General features: G+C 37.4%; 1 protein-coding gene across 5 annotated transcripts in view; it reads left to right on the top strand.

The window, feature by feature from the left end:
• The window catches only part of anks1b (ankyrin repeat and sterile alpha motif domain containing 1B), a 184,485-nt gene that overhangs the window by 46,426 nt on the left and 116,346 nt on the right, over positions 1-21,713 (top strand). For 4 of the 5 annotated variants that reach the window (XM_028043366.1, XM_028043365.1, XM_028043368.1 and 1 more), the window contains exons 4-6: positions 7,989-8,141; positions 9,771-9,914; positions 21,499-21,574. In XM_028043366.1, the coding sequence (XP_027899167.1) occupies positions 7,989-8,141; positions 9,771-9,914; positions 21,499-21,574 (373 nt within the window). Of the gene's footprint in view, positions 1-7,988; positions 8,142-9,770; positions 9,915-19,806; positions 19,825-21,498; positions 21,575-21,713 lie in introns of those variants that run through there. The other variant, XM_028043369.1, reaches the window with a different exon arrangement.

Here is a 21,713-nt window from a genome sequence, read left to right as displayed (position 1 = left end):
TTTATGCAGGTTTTTTTATGTAACATATTTTGGCGTTGGGTGTTGAACATTTTTAAAAGGAAAACTTCCTTCTATATTAAAATTTGATTCTTAGTTTTGCACATAACATTTGAGTTTTTGGAAAAATCATGGGTGGGAAACACTTTTGTGTATTTAAGTATTTTTATTTACACGTGGCAGCTGATTTCCGACTATTTTTTATTTGCCAAAAGTAGTTTACATTTGTATTTATTTTATAATTTGTCTGACACACTAAAAGTATTTTGTGATTATATTTACATATAAATATATTTTGTATTCTGTTTTATAAAGTAAAAAGGAGTTACTTATTTGTTTGGCCAAATAAATAAAAAAACAAAGCACCCGCTTTGCAGAACAAGTGGAATATTGTCTGTGATATTCATATCAGGGTATTAAAACAACATAACGTGATAATTTTTATTTTGGCAATATCGCCCTCCTCTATTTCAGATTATTCTTGTTTTATGGCTAATAGTTTGGATTATGAATGTTTTATAATCTTTGTCTTAAACATTCAGTTTACTTTCATGGCTCCTCGTCTTGGAACAATGGCTGCACGTTTGCGTCTTATCTCTGCTCTTGCTTGAGGTAAAAGCATCGTCTTCTCCACCGCTGTATTTCTGAGATCATGCGATCCGACGCCGCTGCAGGTTCTGCTATGGTGGCCTCTGTCGGAGTGAGCCCATCCCTTCCCGTTTCTGACAGGCTGCTGGGAGCGTTCAGCCTGCCGCCGCTGTCATTCCTTATCTGCGAAAACGACCTTCTTCTCCTCCCTCACGCTCTTCCTGTCCGTTTTCGCTTGCAGCATATTGACGGCGGCACGGATCACTGGCGCAGAAAGTGGCAATGAATCAGAACCGCTGTGGAAAACACTAAATGGATGTGTGTATGATGCCAGCGTAAAGCAGTAATGGACCCTGTAGGTTATTGGGAGGGTTATTTAGCCTAACTAATAACTCAGTTTTCCTCTGTCTCCATTAGCCAAATGCTTCTCCTATGGGAGCTGTTGCTTTAATTGTTTGCAATGAGAAATGATGCACCTTGCCCCTGGAATTAAGAGGTTTGTCAGCAAGTGAACATGCGTAATTTCCTGTTTTTATTTACCCACTCCGTGACTGAAAGAGCCGAGAGAGCGGCTGTGTACAAACGAGTAAAAGCTGCTGATGCAAAAGATATCGTACAGACATTACGACCTTCAATGGGTTCGTCTTCTGGTGTCTGCTTGTTTGGAGTAGATATTCTAGTCAAATTGTAATTTTTAGGTTTGTTGGTAAATCATTTCTGAAATTTTATGGATTTGACCACAACGTCTGGATTTTGAGATCAGCTTTTTTCAGATGTGGAAGCAGAAAAATCATATTTTTAAATTTTTTCCCCGTAATAAAACCATATAATTGTGCAAATTGGAATTACGAAAATAAATTAGCTTAACTCACATTTTGTCATAAAGGTTTTGAGCTAGAATTTTCAGCTGTATTGATATTTCTGAAATGGAAACACTTTTCCTTTTTTGCATCACACAAGTTGTCATTGACAATCGGATGTTACTACTGGTGGGAGAGACGAAGAAGACGACAGGAAGTAGCAGGAGAATGATGGCATGCCATGTTTCGTAATGACTTATCAGATGAATGTGTGATTTTAATTGCATTTTTTATTTAATGGAAACACCACAATTGTTGGTGAACATTGACAAAGTTTTGCTCACATTTGTGATGGACACGTTTTGTGGATTTAGTTCTGTCTTTTCCTTCCATCCATCTGTCTTTTTTTTTTGTAACATTTTAAGTTTTGAGTTCATAAAATTAATCGAATAAATTGGTGATTCGATGATCATCCTGGAAAGAGAGCCAGCAAAGCTTATAATAGTTGCAAAAAAACACCTAAAAGGAGAATCTCCTGCTGGTAGATTCCCAAACATTCACTTGAGTTTGTCCAAAGATAAAATTTGAAAAGATATTGTACCTAAAATAATAATGCAGAGAAACCTTGTTGTTGCAGTTATTGATGTGAGGTAGTTGATGTTTTCAGGTGGGAGTTAAATTGATTGGCTGTTTGAGTTTGTTTAGAAGCCTAAGTCTAGTATTTTCTCTCTGGCTGTCATAGGTCGCCATTAAACTTATTTTCATTCACATCTTGAGAACTAAAAGTTGCAGAACGTCACCCGGTTCTACCAATTCAGACACTATAGTTGTGTCAGTAAAACTAGTTTTAAATCTGATTTAAGATGTTGTTTTATTCATCCTTATTGGTGTTTGTGAAGAGATGAATGACATCAATAAGGAGAATTACTTGAAAGTAAATGAAAAATGGTGTGTAAGTAGGTTAATCCCACTCTGCAATCAATAGGTGATTATTGGAAGTTGGTGGATGTTATGAGGGAGAGGTAGACCAGTTCCAGCTCACTGCTTGTTGCCTAATTGGTCCCAGTAGTTTCCATTGACGGCTTGTTTTTGTTTATCGCAGGAGCGTGTGAGTGTGAGAGGTCTGGCTGCCTGGATGGAGAATGTGATTACTATATTCTGAGTGTATGTATGTGCAGGAGAGACAGTGATTGATAGTGAAGGATTGCTTGTTTACCGAAGGCGTACACTCGGCTTCTAGAGGCCAAGTGAATGTTTTGAAGGCTGACAACTTACTTGTTGTGATTTCTTTCTCTGATTGACTCTAAAGCAGCTGGCTTACTCAAGCCTGGACTTTGATATGTTGATTTTTTTTTTTTCTAATTCGTTTTGGAGTAAAGTCACACCTTCATAAAGGAAATTACTTAAAGTTGGTATGGGAATCCGTCATCCTTCCATTTTTTTTATATTGTTGAATTATTAATGCTTTACATAAATAAACATAATAATTTTTTCAAGTTTATCTATTTTTCTAGCTTTTCTGCAGTGAGGGGATATAATGTTTAGAATAGAGAACAGAGAAGTGTCCTTACATTAGCTATTAGCATGATTAGCGATTGTAGGATAACGAAAGCAGTAATGTTTGTCTTTATTTCCCAAATATATAGATTATTACCTTTACTGTGAGATTTCCAAAAGCTTCATAACAGAGGATGAAAGCTGTAAAGAACACAAGAGCGTCTGTTTTACCTTCCTGTTATCTGCTCAACATCTTGCTCTCTTCTTGTATATAACTGCCTGAATGAACTGCAGACAGAAATAAAATGCAGCTTTTACAGCAGATATATTCCAGCAATGTTATGTTTCCCATCAGCAGAAGGAATAAAGTTACTTTGTTTTGCTTTCCTCCTCCTTTCTTCACTCTCCTAAAGAAGACATCAGCAGCCTGCTAAAGAGCAGCACACCTTTCACCAGTAAGGCCTACTGGGAATCATGTGAACCAAGCCAAAGGTTACAGACTCATGAGGTCATTTGCCTTTCATAACTTTCCCCCCAATTTATTTCTGTGCAAATACCCGTAAGCATTCACCTTACATTCTTGGTAACTCGACGCTCCATGTTGCTACGACACAGCAAAAACGAAACCATATGTTTCCCAACGATCAACATGTGAACTCTCTGAGAACACATGCTACTGCTGGGAGAAACCGCTCTGGGAAAGGCCTCCGCCACGCCGACGGCTGCCAAAACACACAGTCACTCACACCGAGCCGTTGGGCGCTTTCTTATGAGTAATCTGTTTAAGGAGAAAGAGGCGGCAGCCGTATGGTTTCCACAGCCCGGTTCGGTCTTATTAAAGTTCAGCTAACGAGGACCGGCTCATCGCCGTGTGATCCCAAACAAATTACCACCCTAAGTGATTATTGCAAGATGCGAACAGATTGTGTGTGTGAGGGCGTTTAATTGAGGTGTCATGTAGAAACACTAATAAAAAAAAAAGTGTTTGGACTTACTTTGCAGTTGTGTAAATAAAACCAGAGCTGTGTTTAACTTTGTAGGAAGGTCAGTGTTAAAAGAAAGTGTTCACCAGGCAGAAAACATTTGAAGATTTTTATACAATTCCTCTGGCGTCTCAATCATTTTCTAACCAAATCGGGTAATTTTTAAGAAACTTTTGCCATAGAGATTATAAATAGTTTAAGGTTTATGAAAAGAACATTTCTTAAAAAGCAGTGTGCATTCATTTGTATGTTAAGCAGATAATTTCTCAATGATCCACATTTCTTTTGGCATCTCTGCTGTTAATCCATCCATTTGGACGTCAATTTTTGTATAATCTCTCTACATCCGGTAGAGTCCAGGCTCTTCCCTTCTCAGTTTTTCCTTTGGATTATCTTTATTTAAGTCCAAAATTACAGTTTGTTTGATCAAAAACATTTAGGAAGAGCAAAATCTCTGAAATACTTTATTTATCTTTTATTTAGTTTAATTAATTTTGATTTACGGATCTCTTTTTAAAACAAATCTGGAACTAAATAATCAAGAGTCAGCACTCATCTTTGGTTTCTAGAAGGTCAGAAATCTGATGTACTGTAGTGATGGACTCTGACCTGAACCTTCAGAAACACTTAAAGATAACTACAAAGTCAGCCTTCTATCAGCTGAAGAACATTCAGAATTAATGGTGCTAAGCCATAAACTAAAAGTATTCTCTGATGAATGGATAAGTTTCAGTAGTTCTTGCTGGGACATTAGTCCAAAGTATACTAAAGATCTGTTGATGTTGTAGCTTCCAGACCACTCAGATCGTCTGGTTTTGGTTTACTTTGCATCCTCAGAGTCAGAACCAAATATGGAGCAGCAGCATTCAGTTTTTAGCTCTTTTACTCTGAAATAAATGTCCAGAAAAACCACAAAACTGATTAAACATTGCTGAAGGCTAAAAACATACTAAGGTGTAGTCTGGTTTTCAGTATGTCACTGTTTTCCTTTACTTTACAACTTAACTCCTTTGCTTGCTTTTTGTTTTTTTCTTTGCCTTAGAAAAAAAGGCAAAGAAAACAGGAGTTTTGTGGATAATAAAAATACTTTGGTGTAAAAAAAGTGCTTATTACTAGAATAATCCATCATTAGAGGCGCTGTGTTGTGATAGATTGGTAATTATTTTTTTGTTTTCACACTCTTATGAACTTCAGCCTGTTAATCACCGCAGACTTTCAGTTTCTTTTTCTCACATTTTGCCATTTTAATCTAAAGATGTGTTAAGAGGGAATAGAGATTGAAGTAATTATCCTCATTTCTCTCATCCTCTTATTCTACAACTCATTTCTCTGAGCTGCCAGGATTATGGGATGAAGCGACAGAGCTCATCTTGCACGTCAATCCATCAGGCGTTACTGCAGAAAACCTTCAAACAACTCTGCTCCACCTGCTCTGGTTACAAATGTAGCTGCTGCAGCACAGATATTTTTATTTTGTGGACCATATTAAAGAGAAAACAGGAAGTTATGTATATCTTCTGGTAAAGTCAAGGTTCCAACACATTTTTGAAAAGTTTGCAGAAGTTTAAAATCTGTTTGTCCTTTCTTCTGCCTGTCCATGTATAACTAAATAGCTATACTTCAGAGGTGTCCAAAGTGTGGACCAGGGGCCATTTGCGGCCCTTGGAATGCTTTGGAGTGGCCCACTGCCACAATTCAAGAATAATAATAATTTGCCAGGCCATTGCGCAGGCATTTGGAGCATGAAGACTTCTTATTTTTAATTAAGACAAAATTATTACAGAAAAATTAAAGTCTTACAATGAAAAATGTTGGTGACAACTCAAAGTATTCAGTAACCAAGCTTTTGTCCTTGAATTTATAAAATGTGGCTCTATACTTTTAAATAAAAGTGACACAAATCTTATTTTTATTGCTACGACTAGATAAATAAGTTGCAGACAAGATGTTTCAAAAACCTGCAAAACTCTAACATTTTGGATCTAGGATAATTTATACAAAAAAACATGACTACTTGTTTAATGTATTGGAGCTTAGCTTGTTGTTGAGTAGGGAAAAAAATAAATCACAGTGTCTTGTTTTTCCTCTTTTGTGCCTTAGTTTTTTGGCCCAAGTGTCAAAATATTTGGGCATTCCTGATCCACTTGGCCGTTTAGTCCAGTTGTGTTTGTCCTGGCCAAATGTAACCAAAACAAAAGTAAGCTATTTGTTTGGTTGCTTGTTGACAGGATTCCTGCTCAGCAGCCAATGTGCAACAATGAACCAAGTGCTGATGATATTGAGAGACTGTCAGACTGCATGTAATGGAAATATATAACCCGCTCTGAGATCACAGAGCGAGGATTTCTCTGTTTCCACTCCTCTTCTGCTTCATCGCCTCGTCCTGTCACGCCGAGTCTGAGCTCATCTCTTTGTCACTCTCCTTTCTGTCGAGGAAATCACATTTTTCCAATCTGAAGCGGCGTGTGTGAGACACAGCGGCTCAGACCGCTACGTTTTATTGTCCATTTAAGGCTGCAGGGACAAATGGGTCAGTGGCAGAACCAACAATAGCTTCAGTTTTTGTGCCAGTGGTTCCTGGATCACATTTGTGATGTTCTTTCAGTATTTTTTAGTTTCTGGGTTGTTTTTACTCTTTTTAGAGCAGATATTTATTGATATTAGTGGCTTCCAGATGACCATTTGAAGCAGCGTTCTTATGGTAAAGATTTAATTCTTTACACAGTACAGAATGTAAATTAAAATATATTCTGAATGAATATAGTAAATAAAAAGTAATTTACAGTAATTTAAAGAAAGTATATACCTATACTTAATTATTAATCCAACAACAATATTTTTGGATGGATCCAAATTTACAATAAGATAAGATAAAGGTAATTTTATTTCATTTTATTTATACAGCACATTTTCAGTAACAAGATATTTGAAAGTGCTTTGCATAAGTTTGAGGAAATACAAACAAAACAAAAAAAGAAAACCAAAACAATAAAGCTTAAGATTTTTTTACATACCAAAATAAATTTCAACATATATAACATATACATATATTTTATGTTACACATAACATATATATGAATAAATATCAGTATTTATTCGTATATCTCACATCCTCAGATCAGTCACCAGTGCAATTTTTGAGAAAATGAATTTATTACACACTTAAAATGTAATAATTGAGACAGTATTTCTACTGACTTGTGTTCATTAACTTTGCTTTATTTGTATTTTAACAATATGTAAACAGTTTGTCTCTGAATGCATCTAGTGCTTCCAGGAACAATATCTAAACAATATGTGGTTCATCGGTTTGGATTCAGAAATGCAGTGCTGAATTTGCTTCTATAGCTACATGTATACTATACTTTTTCTTTTTCTTGGGGTCGGTCGTTTATTTATTTCGGTGTGACCTCAGGGAATACCAGCGACGCTGCTGATGGAGGCTGTTTGGAGACTGAGGACATGGTCAGACATTCTCAGACAGTCCATGACCTTTAAAATGCCCAGACAGACCTTTCTTAAAATATTTAGCTAGAGAAATAAAAAGGAAAAGATTCATTCATGGATATTAAGCTATAATAAGTTGCTGATTTCAGTTTATAAAAGTTGTACTTCTTGTGTTGGAGGTCTTATTATTTTGAATAAAGCTGTCCAGTGTTAAATGTTTGAGATGTTTTAAAATCTAAATAATTGTGTCCTGCAGATCTGAAGACAATCCTGTGTCCTAATTAGAGGTACATGTTTTCATTTAGGAGGCTCCAAACAATCCAACGTTGTTCAAAAATGTTCTTGGAAACTGAGATTAGTCCAGTCAGGTGTTCCTAAATGAGTTTGAAATCCCTGTGGTCAAAAGGACCTCCATTTTTAATCCTGTATTCTTTCTCTGTTTTGAAGAATGATCTGTATTCTGTGCTGTTCTTCTCAAAACATCTCCACCTTTTCTTGCTAACCTTGTCTCCTGCTCCATTAATCCTCCAACTGTCCGTCTCAAACTCTGACCTTTTCTTCTTCACCCCTGAATCGGCTCCACCACTTCTACGTCTGTCCTTTCACCCATCATTGCTCCCATAATTCCTGCAACCATCAAAGCCAATCGTCCCAACGTTTTCTTTCTGTTCTGCAGAACCATGAGAGGGAGACGCCGCTCCACTGCGCGGCCCAGTACGGACACACCGACGTGGTTTCAGTTCTTCTTCAGGAGCTGACCGACCCGACGATGAGAAACAACCGGCAGGAAACTCCTCTGGACCTGGCTGCACTTTATGGACGCCTGCAGGTCTCTGAGAATAAAATTTATGTGTTGTATTAAAAAAATACTGCCTTCTCACGGACTACAAGACAATATAAACACATTCGTGTGTTCAGGCGACGTGCAGTGATAGTTTATTTCCACGAATAGTTGTTTGAATTTGTCCAAAACGTAGCAGTTTCATATATCTCCTACTGGGTTTTTATGTATTATTTCTGGTGTCAATGTAAAGATGGCTGAATACAAATGAAGTACAGCATGCTTCAGATGTTTAGATATGTGATATTAGCATAGCTAGCTGCTGCTCTCAGCAGAATTACAATCTATTCACATTGTTTTGTTGATTTATTGAATCAGGTTTTATTCTTTTGCCATGCTGAGACTTTATTGGCTTTTGCAGCTCGTAATGTAACCTGCTCTGTGCTCAGACTCTGTTCCACATAGAGACAAACTAAAGAGAGAGCAGCTGAAACACCAGTAGATAATTTGATGCCGTTCAAAGCAAGGATCTGCAATTACGTTTCATTTTTTATCTCATGCATAATGAAATACATTACTGGGCTAATTAACAAGTCAATTCAAAACAGAGAGCAAATATGCTATCGCTAGCTTACTTCTTTAGCAAGCTTCTCCATTTGAAAGCATTTTAACTGGAGAAATAGTGACTTAAATGACTTTAAAATCTTAATACTGTCCTTTAAAAGCTTCTGTTTGTCCCCATATGATACAGATGGAATGTAACTTAATTTATTGGTCCTTAAAGACATCAAATTGATCAAATTTATAACATTGCTAATTGTGAAACGCATGGTTGTTCTACATCATATTAATTTATTTCAGTAACTCATTTACTAAGTGAAAGATATAATGCTGATAAATTACACAAATAAAATTTTCAAGCCTTTAGTTCAGTTAATTCTGATAATTTTCTACTGGTAGCCGATGAACACGCATTTAATTACTTTAATTAATCAGAATGTCACATCAGACTACTAATTAAAAAAGTGTTTTTTATACAGAAATGTGGATTTAATGAAAAATATGCTAACCTGCTGCTGCTTTACACCATGGACATACTATATTAGTTCAGTTTTGTGAAAAATGTGGCAAACCACACACTGAAACACAGAGACTTCTGCTGCAAATGTCTGCTGATGTTCCGACACAGTCACACATTCTGCACGCTAAGCCAGCTGTAATTGCAGTCAAGCCACACAGGTTTATCTGACTGCAGATGAATAATTTATGAAAGCAACAGTCTCTTTCTGCATTATAACGAAGAAAAATGTAACTTACACTGGAGGAAGGTTTGAGACATATGTAGAACTCACTCTAGAAAACAGGAAAGCTGTAAATAAAGGTAAACCTTGTTATTTTCATACAGAAACCTGAGCAAAAATATAAAATAAGGTCCTTCTAAATGTATTAGAATATCACCCGATACTGTAATAGTAATCTGGTTAAGTCAGAACTAAATAAAAAAGCATTATTGTCAGACTAATGGATGTTTTTTATGATTTATAATAATGAGCAGAATTGCAGATGTTAATTATTGTGACTCAACACTGTTTTATATCTGATAATTAAGCATTTTTAGAGAGCCAGGAGGAAATGTGTCATCATTTATGTGGCGTTTTGCTCTGTGTTTGTGGACAGGTGGTCCGCATGCTGGTGAGCGCTCACCCAAACCTGATGACGAGTCACACCCGCCTCCACACGCCGCTTCACCTGGCGGCACGAAACGGACACCACAGCACCGTCCAGACCCTGCTGGAGGCCGGCATGGACGTCAACTGTGTAGTGAGTTCAAGTCCTTCTGTTTTTTTTATATTCTTATGCTTATTAAAGGCGTGGCACTGCAAGTCAGCTCAGGCTATAAATGATGATAAAAGAAAAACATGAAAAGTTTATAGACTTTTGGGATGAGCTCTGATTATGACAACTTTTTTATCACTTGACCTAAATGTTTTGACTTTTTTAACAATATATTTATTGAGTTTTTGCATATATGAAACATAGAAAATATACATTCAAACATTGAACACCCTCCACTCACAATTAACACTCAGCGTATAAAATAATAAAAAAAGAAAATAAATAAAAACTAAATTATTCTGATGCATAAAGGTAAATAAATGTATAGATATACAGATAAATAAAATAACATTTGAATCATTCAACTCTTTTATCGCTTTTTTATTAAAAATATTATAAATATGAATTAATATTAGTCTTTTTAGGTGATGTTCTATTTTAAAGCAGCTGTTTTTTAAGTTTATCCATGTTTCGATTACAATTATTTCTGTTATGATCAGAAACAGTTTGAACTTAAAATCAGAACCAAAATTATCTTTCCAATCACCTTCTGCAAATATCAAAGAATTGATTTAGATTAGACGGTTATTAATGTTTTTTTGCACACTGTCCCCGTTTTAAATTAACTAATAAAATACAATTTTCCCTGTTGGATAATTTTCTAATTTTTCAAATGGGTAGTTATCCAATAAAACAAGCTTAACTTTGATCCAAGTATTTATTTCAACATAATGAACACATGATCATGAAGGAAACCTTTTCTGATTTTAAAATACTATAATGGCATAATATTTCGTTTTTATGGGGTTGTGCTGTCATTGACAGAATTAGCTAATAAAGACATCCTCAGGTTGATTGACACTCACTTGGTTATTTGTAGAAACGGTTTTGGTGACACACGAGACCTGAATCCCACAGTTAAAATACTGTTAGTGGCTGTTAGCGGCTAACCATTTCTGGCTAATGACGGCAAAGTTTACCGTCTGATTCAGGGCTTCCTGTTGGTGTTGAACTAAAAGACTTTCCTATATCTGTTAAAAGTCTGAACCGAAGTACCTGTATCATTAAAATTAAGAATGTGATGACTTTCTTAAGTTTAACTAAAATATATATACTGAAATCATGCTAATAGCAGCCAAAGAAGCTAGTAACACTGCTTGTTAACGTATGAGAAGTTTTACAAATGTAGGAGTTAAAGTGAAATCTCTCTGTGATCTGGGCAGCCAAGTAAGTTCTTTGGGGAAATTTTGTTTTTATCAGCCGAGGCGTTATGAGACAGTAAGCCTTGGTTTTGTTTTTGTTACATCCCAGCTAGATATCTGTAATAAACTACGGGGGGCCAATTTCTCCAACTCTGGCCTCAATCCACAGACTGCCAGTTTATTTCAAGACCCGCCTTAAACTTCTTTGATTTAATTGAGAGTTTCTTAACTCCTCCGCTCCATTTGATCTCCCTGAACTTTGACCCATTTGCGCACCGTTTCAATCTCTCTGGTCAGCAGATCAGAAGAATCCCAAAGCGGTGCTGTTAAAAAAAAAGAAAAGTTAAATGCTTCGCCTCTGCAGGTCAGACAGGCGCTCTTACTAACTGTTCTTAAAGCTCCTTTAAAAACAGACAATTGCTGTTTGTAAAAACAGCATAAAATGTTGTTTTTTTTGTTGTTGTCTCACTTCTACAAATTCGAATCTTCTGAAATCTACAAGCTGTGACTAATTGGTCAAATCGAAAAATGTTCAGTGTCATGTTTAATGCTTATATATGCTTTTTTTTAATTTAGCAGAAGGATTTAACTGTGACATTTTGTTAAAATAATGTAATCCACCATGAAAATTGAATGCGTCTATAAGGACATTTACCTGGATAAACCCTTTAAAAATCCTCTGCTGCATTTCAGTAATTGAAGAAATGAGTAGCTGCAGACGTTTGTGTTTCATGAATGGCTTAGGAAGCCGGCAGATTAGCAGTCGTGGCGGGTTCCTTCATTTAAACTCGACGTTTTCTCCCCGAGTGTGTATCAGAGAGCCATGTACGCTGAACGTGCCTCACATGGTTTGGTGGTTTGAAATGAATAATTGATTGTGAGGAAAGGGAGAGAGAGAACAAGGTGTTCCTGAGGGGTCCTCATAGTTCATGGTCTCTTTTCTCTTCATGCATTCATAGGGATTAGATGTAGACATTTACTGGATGCAAAGCTTAGTTACTGATAGTTCTCTGCTGAATTGGTTAAATGAGCATTACAAATTGGTTAATTTTGTTCAGTGTAGCTTCGGAAAAGTTGCTACAATCACTGTTACAATAAAAGTAACTTACTGATATTGTGAGATGTTTGATTTAAGTGTTAACCCTTCCTTACACTTCACAGCTTTTTCCTTGGAATATGGACAAAAAAAGTTAATCATGATAATGGTCGTTTTTGGCAATAGATGGTATGGCTGCAAATCAAAGCATTAAAATCTGTGAACAAAAATGGTAAAAGTAGTAATTGAATTGAATCGTATTTATTCAATTTAATACCAAAAGCCAGAATTATATGCTGGTAAAAGTTGAATCCACAGAGTGCTTTCATTTAACACTTGCTAGTGGATTTTCTTCTTTCAAACTTTGGATTATTTCTCACCCGATGTGCTGCTGTTCATTGATCATAAAGATTTGAAGGAAGAAGAAAAAAAAACACTTCAAGGGATTTATTGCTCAGAGTATGAAAAATTCAGGGAGCTGCTGAGTCTGAAGCAACATAAACAAGGAGATGTAAAAGTTTTCTCACCAAAGTGCAGACACTTAAGAGATGTTACAAATCTTTGAACAACCTTATTATTGAACTTGTTTAAGCTCCATCTTCCTGCTGTTTACAAGAAATGCATATCAGATAATCTCAAGGCACTTTGCAATCAACTAAATTCAATACATCCATCCATCCATCCATCCATTTTCTGTTCACCCTTGTCCCTAATGGGGTCGGGAGGGTTGCTGGTGCCTATCTCCAGCTACGTTCCGGGCGAGAGGCGGGGTACACCCCGGACAGGTCGCCAGTCTGTCGCAGGGCAACACAGAGACATACAGGACAAACAACCATGCACACACACACACTCACACCTAGGGAGAATTTAGAGAAACCAATTGACCTTACAGTCATGTTTTTGGACTGTGGGAGGAAGCCGGAGTACCCGGAGAGAACCCACGCATGCACAGGGAGAACATGCAAACTCCATGCAGAAAGACCCCGGCCGGGAACCGAACCCAGGACCTTCTTGGTGCAAGGCAACAGTGCTACCAACTGCGCCACTGTGCAGCCCTAAATTCAATACATTCATTCATTATTGAGTTGGGTTAAAATGTTTTCTGTTGAAGGAAGTCATCGACTTGCAGTGTCTTTACTGAGCAGACCTGCTAAAATCAAGTCATTAATTTTAGTCTTTCTTGTGCAGATCCCTGAATCAGTGACATTGCAGTCATTACTGCCTTCACTCCTTTTATGTGTGTTCATGCCTACTCTGATCTGGAGAGCCGGGGTGTTTCTCAGCCTCAGGCTCCATGCCCCTGGTGAAGATGAGCACAAAGGTCTTTGATATGTCATCTCCTCTGCAGGACTCACTGCTGCTAGTTTATCAAGCTTGTTATGCAGAGTGGTGCAAGCCTTTGATAAATCTCATCTTTACTTTGCACCCTGCACTTTTGACTAATTTTTTAAAAATCAGAAAGGCATTAATACTGTACTCTTGTGCTTTTCAAGTTTAGCCACATATGGTGCAACAGTTTATGTTCAAAAGAACAGATAAATGTTGTGCACCAAAAATCATTTGTGTTGGATAATCTTAATTTTTTTCCAGTCGTAAGTTACTTACTAACTCCATTTACTGAAGTATTTCTTAAAGTGAGGTCTTAAATTATTAAATCTAGTAGTAGTGCAAAAATTACAAGTCACTTCCATTGGTTTCTTTTTGTTTTCTTCAAATGTATTTAAATCAGAAAAAGCCAGTGGAAAATAAAATGATGTAACTGAAACTACATTAGCTGTAGTTCATACAGGTAGCTTCTGAAATCTTAGAAAAGGATTGATAGGCATGGATTTATGGCTCCAATGTGATATTTTGGTTAATGAGCATGATTCATTTGTGTTTGTGGTATTTAAACACTAGAAAGACTGCCTGAGAGGAAAATTAAAATTAAAAAAATAAGGGAAATGAAAGAAATCATTATAAAATATAGATGTCTTATGCTGAATTTATTTGTTGGTAACCAACGTTGTGTGCAATTTTGTTCACTTTGGCTAATAACTTATTTTTAAGCAGTTACGAGGCACAGTTGCGCCAGTAACTTGACAGGTTGTTGCTAGGTAACCAAGAGTGAATGAGTGAGTTGCTAGGTAACCAAAGAGTGATCTTGTCCCTTTCCACGTGACATAGCATAGCATACTGAATGATGCCAATGACATCAGTAGCACCTGTGATGTCACCAGCATGGTTACCTACATTGACTTAATCCATTCAATATGGTAAATATTGCTAATAAATATGAAATTATGTAAAATGATTATTTTAAGTACAAGGCTAATGTTAGCATAATGGCTATCATTAGCATATTGAGTCACTAGCATGTTGATACTACTTGCATCACTTAAGCTAACCTTAGCATTTTGGATCATTTTAACCTAACTCAGTACTAAACAAACAAGTTTAAAATGACCGAACTAAGTACTAAAACAATTTTAAAAAGCTCTAACTACTAAGCTAACAATTTTAAAATGACCTACAGTGGATATAAACAGTCTACACACCTCTGTTTAAATGCCAGGTTTTTGTGATGTAAAAAAATGACAAGACAAATATTTTCACAACTTATTCCTCCTTTAATGTGACCTATAACCTTTACAATGCTATTAAAAAACAAACTGAAACCTTTCAAGCAGAGAAATATAAAATAAAAAACTTGCAATAACCTGGTTGCATAAAATATGCACACCCTTAAACTAATACTTTGTTGCAGCACCTTTGGCTTTTATTACAGAACTCAGTGTTTTTGGGTAGGAACTTATCAGCGTGGCACATCTTGATGTGGGAATATTGTCATGTTCCTCTTCATCTTCAGCTTTCTAACAGAAGGTCGAAGGTTTTGTGCCAACACTGACTGATATTTTTAACTGTTCATAATTCAGTCCACCCTGACTAAGGCCCCAGTTCCAGCTGAAGCAAAACAGCCCCAAAGCATGATGATACCACCACCATGCTTCACTGTAGGCATGGTGTTCTTTTGGTGATGAGCATTGTTGTTTTTGTGTCAAATATACCTTTTGGAATTATGTCCAAAATGTTCACCTTGGTTTCTTCAGACCATAACACATTTTCACATGTGTTTGGGAGATTTCAGATGTCTTTCTGCAAGATTAAGCTGGGCTTTGATGTTTTTCTTTGAAAGATAAGGCTTCCGTCTTGCCGCCCTATCCCATAGCCCAGACATATGAAGAAGACGGGAGTTTGTTGTCAAATGTACTGCACAGCCAATACTTGCCAGAAATTCTTACAGCTTCTTCAGTGTTGCTGCCTCCCTGACCAGTTTTCTTCTTGTCTTATCATCAATTTTGGACGGACGTTCTGTTCTTGGTAATGTTACTGTTGTGCCATGTTTTCTCCACTTGATGATGATGATACTCTTCAGTGTTCCATGGTATATTTAATGAATTGGAAATTCTTTTGTAGCCTTCACCTGACTGATATCTTTGAATAATGAGATCCCTCTGATGCTGTGGTAGCTCTTTGCGGACCATGGCTTGTGCTGGATGATGTGGTTACAAAAATGTCAGGACAAGCTGAACAGCTGAACTTTTCCAGAGGCACTTTAATTGGTGACAGGTGTGTGCTGACTCCAATTTAACATGAATTTGAATGTAATTGGTTAAATCTGAAAACAGCCACACCCCCAGTCCTAAAAAGGTGTGCACACTTAAGCAACCGCAGTACCTCAGTTGTTTATTTTTATTCCAGCTCCCTGAAAGATTTTTGTTTGTTTTTCAATTGCATTGTACAGGTTCAATGTCACATTAAAGGTGGAAAAAGGTGTGAAATTGTTTGTCTTGCTGTCATTTTTTACTTAAAAAAACCTAACTACTAAACAATTTAAAAATTACCTAACTACTCAACAATTTAAAAAGACCTAACTAACTGCTAAACAATTTAAAAAGACCTAACTAACTGTTCAACAATTTAAAAAGACCTAACTAACTGCTAAACAATTTTAAAAAACCTAACTAACTGCTAAACAATTTTAAAAAACCTAACTAACTGCTCAACAATTTAAAAAGACCTAACTTACTAGTAAACACACAATTGTAAAATCACCTAACTACTCAACAATTTAAAAAGACCTAACTAACTGCTCAACAATTTTAAAAGACCTAACTAACTAGTAAACACACAATTGTAAAATCACCTAACTACTCAACAATTTTAAAAGACCTAACTAACTGCTCAACAATTTTAAAAGACCTAACTAACTAGTAAACACACAATTGTAAAATCACCTAACTACTACCAATTTAAAAAGACCTAACTAACTGTTCAACAATTTAAAAAGACCTAACTAACTGCTCAACAATTTAAAAAGACCTAACTTACTAGCAAACACAATTATAAAATCACCTAACTACTACCAATTTAAAAAGACCTAACTAACTACTACCAATTTAAAAAAGACCTAACTAAGTATTAAAGCAATTTAAAATGACCCAATGAATGGCTCCACAGGTGTGATCTCATCAAATTTGGGCTCTGGCTCGAAATCCTCTTCCTGCAAGGTCTTCGTGTGAACGAAGGCCTCCCTGGGTATGATTTCAAATCTTGGCTCCAGTTCTAATGATTGTACCTGTGAGCCTTTGGTTGACAAAATCTCTGGTAGATAGGTTTCTAGATCTATGATGTCTGACACATCATCTTGAGGAAAGTAGGCCTCCACAGGTGAGATTTCATGACACCTGGCCTCCAGGTGTAATTCCTCTTCCAGCAGATCTTTGGTGAAGATCTCTGGAGGAATCAAGGCTTCCATGGCCACAGTTTTGTTGGCCATGTTGTGGGAGGTTCCTGGTTTTTCTGGTAGGTTCACCGGAGCCACCCTAGAAGAATGTTTCCTACTGAACTTGGTGAAAAAATCCTTAATCCTTCCTTTCAGACCTTTGAGCATAGATTGTGGCTCAACTGGGTGGACAACGGCTTTCCTGGATTCCTTACTAGATGCGTGCAATCTGACAAACAGATCCTTAACCATCACTTTGATTTCGCCAACCATATCGTTGATTGCTTCATCAACGTGATTGCGTGGATTGTCGTTAGAGTCAGAGTCTAAGATGGAATTGACTCTTTCCACCACATATTTGACAATGAGATGGTTTAAATTGTCAGTATGTTCTGTTCGGACTTCTCCGCCAACCTTTACGACCTTAGCAAAGGCTTCAGGCAACTTGTTGCCTACGATTGCTTCAATTGCTTCAGTGCTGCAGTTGTCCTTAGGAAGACTATCCAGAGCGTTGGCTATAAAGAGCTCCAGGATATCTTTCAAAATCCTGACCAGAATGCAGGTGGTGGTGCGAGCGGGGTCCCCTGTTGCCAGAAGCATCCACTCCATCCAGGTTAAGTTGGTGAAAAGTGGGTGGATTATACCCCTCAGGATGTTGACTGTGATGTTCTGGGTCTCTACAATTGGAGAACGCATTCTGCTTGGCATAATTGCTGGTTTGAGGATAGGTTTCACGTTTTCTGCTCTAACAGCGAGATCAACAATAAACTAATCCGTACTCTGCGACAAACGACTGCAAAGTGAGGATTAGAGAAGAACAGAAAGCAAATAAACATCTATATGACGTCCGTTCACAAGTCATAGGCATCAAACCCGCCGAATTCTATGTTCTCACGTAATAAGTCACGTTTTCTAGACTTGTGTTAAAAACTGTTTCCGAATTCTGGGGTTGCATCCGGGTCCTTCGGAGACCGGAAGAGAGAAGCTATGAACAGTTCTAGCCTCTAGCTAGCAAAAACAACCAATGCGCTCCTTTAAAGCTAGCCAACAAACTGACATGTGGTAGGCTAATATCGCTTTTATTCAGTTTATTTCACTTTAAAAATGCTCACAGGATGCTGCGCGGTAGGCTGCAGAAACGGATAAGCATAAAAACCAAACTTGTCATTTTATTACTTAACATTTAAAGAGGAACGACGCGGCGGCAAATGATAGCAGCTGTCAATCATAATGACTGGCATTATTATCATTGTAACAGTGAACAGTTTTTGACAGGTAAGAAGACTACCTCACCTTCTCCCTTTCACAGTGAAAGTATACATTCGGGTGTGAAATATATACATTGTATACGCCACAGTGTACTTTATTAGTAAATGTAATTAGAAAGATATTGCATTATGGAGAAGGTAAGCGTCCAACCATTGGTAACCATGGAATCAGTGCCGCACCGTCATGTAGCCTAGCATGTATGGAAAAACTGGTTAGCATCTCGTCTTTTCTACGTTTTTTTTACTGCTTTTCCGGTTTAAGGGGAAACGGCGTTTATGACATAGTGATATAAATGTGGTGTAAATTCAGACAAAGTCGGTAATTTGATCAGCACATCAGGGGGGAGGAGGTTAGGGTCGGTTTCTAAGCTAGCTGTTTCCAAACTTGGTAAATACCGCTGTCTATGAGCCCCAACCAGGTGAGTTACGTTCACAGACAAATTAGCTCGACTCGAACAAGTTAGAAGCCGTGAATAAACTGGCAAAACAACTTTGGAAAACAATTTCAAGCGCTCTGTTCAATACTTCGTCCCTCACTTCCGACGTCTGTCATGGCGCCTCGAATGATTTAGTGACGTAGTTGCAAAAGTAGCTTGTTGATTTCATCAACCTTGCTTAGATGGCCATGAAAGCTAAAGTTTTTCCTGTGCCTACAGGATACTGTGTGGTTCTGGATCAGAGCTACCAAAAATGATTGGTTATTCTATCAGACGTATTATCAGTTGATATTAATCATGTGTCTATAGATACGTATTGTTTTTGGTTTATTTTCCAGCTCTGACTGATAGCATGTGTTTTAAAAATGAACAAGTTTCAACTGGGGTTGTCATAAATTGTCTCTAGCAGACAGGAAGTTGTACATGTGAGTGGTAGTACAGAGCTGTGTGTAGGTGTGAATGTGAATGAATAATTTATACAAGCAGCAGTGTTTCTCTTTCTCACTTCCTACTGTTTCCATTTTAATGAAGGAAATTCCCCGTAGAGGATAATTCTACGACCTGCATGTTGGGCAGGAAGCCAACGCAGGGTAAAAGCCGTAGATTTGAACCAGGATGTCGACAGGACAGCGAGTGCTTTCTTTATCTTCTCAGAAAGTGTGCTGATAAATCATTGTGCTTTTGATCAGCTGCGAGTGTTGCGTAAAGCCGTCTTAATTATGTAGAGAGACTCAAATGCATGTCCAAAGTGATTCCTCTGTTGACATGCTGTAAGTTTTTACTCTGTCATCTTAATTCAGCACAGCCAACAGATCAGACTGCCCTCCACATTTCAATTGCAGGAAACTCCTCGAGAGTCAGAATCGCCTTTTTGCTTCCTCATGACATCACGGTATTATTGCCAGGGGAAACGGGGCAGGAAGTGGTATGGGAAGTTGAAAAGGGAAGGTCAAATGTGTCAGTATACGGGGTGGCTCCCTTCCTGTGCCAGGGCCTCCTCTCGGGCATGGGCTTTAAAACCTGGATGATTTTCTTTTTGGGATTAACCAGCAGAAGGAAGCCTTTCTTGAACCTGCCGCAGGCTCTCAATTTTTTAAAATTTATTTATCTTTTTTTAAGGATCCTTGCAATTGGTTTCCTTTCCCGTGCATCATTGGTGATGTTTCAGGAGAAACGGTTGGGTCACAGTAAGTCTGATGTGCCGCAGCGCTGCGCTCAGGGTGCAGGACTGGCTGCTGTCCAGATGATTTGTCTTCATTAAAGCTGGGAGTTCAGTTCACGGCAGTGTTTTCATCCAACCATGAAGGATGCAATGTATTTAGCTGTTTGGCTGCATTTACGCCTTGTTGTTTCTGTGCTGATTTGTGCGTCTTTGTGCCCCACATGGGCATTACTTCATGTAGCGATGGTTGATATAAGATGCAGAAATCAAACTTTTACAACACTTTGTCACTAAAAACTTTCTTCCCCTGCAAACCAGATTTCCTCTGGAGAGACATAACATGTAATTGTGATAAAAATAGTAAGAATTTGACTTTTTTTTTGTAATTTTTCCAAAAGACCTCATTTAAATCCACCTGTAAGCTCATAAAGAAGCAGTTACGAGATGGAAATAATAGTTATGTAGGCTCACTTAATAAGACTTTAATGCTGAGTTTTCTCTACTTTGTGTTATTTTTGTGCTGGAAAAGCTCACATCATTGACCCAAGATGCCACTCTTTGCTAGACAAGGGAACTTTGGAAGTTTTTATCATCTCTCTCTTATTGTACCTGAGGGTAAGATGATGCCACTGTGCATTAAACAGTTATTTAAAATGTTTGAATTATTGCTCTGATAACTAAAATATGTTAAAGTCAGTCTGGAGAATAAAATGGAAAATTGAAACAGAAGTAAAAGGAAACGAAAAACAAAAGTAAAACAAAACGAGGTGGTAGAAAACAAAAAGAGGAGAAAGTAAAACACAGTCAACAACAACCTGCATCTTCATCGCAGAGTTTTCCTATGGGCCATTAATAACTTTGAATGTCTAAAAAGAGAAAGATTTGGAGCTGACTTAATATTCTCTGCATTCTGGATCAGCTGAGGAACTTGAAAAGAACTGCATCAAGCAAAGATTACATCGCAACTAAGTCTACAGATCACAAACACATGCCTGGTTTTTCTCCATTGCTTTGGGTCGAGATGCATCAGATTTTTAAAATATTGCTCAAGTGGAAGAATGTAGTTTTAAAGACTTTACTTTAAGTACATTATGGTGTAAAACGTCCCCAATGTTCCTCACAGTAGCACTCGTAGTCTATTTTTTTCATTGTGTGGAATTAGAGCAGCTTGTTCTCTGCAGCTTAATGAATTTTATATTTCAAACCTTCTTTTTCCAAAACATCCTGAATTTGGTGTTAAAATGTGACTTCAGTCACTGAAATCTGTGCTAATAAGCAGAAAAAAAAACATTAATCAATGTTCCAAGCACCACCACAAACTCCAGAATCGGCTCAACTCTGCAGCCTTTTCTGAGGAGGAAACAGTTTGGTCCTTTATCTGCCTCCCTGTGCTGATTTCATTGTATTGCGTCATACCTGTAATATTATTAGCACCCAAGGCAGATACTATAGGATGAGTCAAAATGGGATGTTTCCACACACAATAATATCACCGCATGACTTCTTTTAATCTTTTGACCTGGGAGAGAGATTAATATTTATATCAGATCATAATGATGAATTTGATACGTTTTAATTGCTGCGCTCTTCTGCGATGTCCGTTGTGCTGTCAGTCCACCTCCGGTCTATTTCTGTCTTCGATTTAAGTTGTAAAAGTTATTGAATATTAACACATGTGTGTTCTCTCCGTTTCTTGCAGACGGAGAATGGGAGTGCCCTTCATGAAGCTGCCCTTTTTGGAAAGATGGATGTGGTTCGTCTTTTGCTTGACTCAGGTTGGACTATAAATATGCTACAATAAAACAAGTGCTGTGCTTTTTATAGGCCTGCACTCCCCTTGTTTTTATCGTAACCTGCAGTCAAATGCTCCACATGTTTAGTTATTTATGTAGACGCGAGTGTTCAGTTTTTTTC

Source organism: Xiphophorus couchianus, chromosome 17, assembly GCF_001444195.1.
Source record: "Xiphophorus couchianus chromosome 17, X_couchianus-1.0, whole genome shotgun sequence".
In the NCBI taxonomy this organism is placed as follows: Eukaryota; Metazoa; Chordata; class Actinopteri; order Cyprinodontiformes; family Poeciliidae; genus Xiphophorus; species Xiphophorus couchianus.
This window is presented reverse-complemented; position numbering and strand designations above follow the sequence as displayed.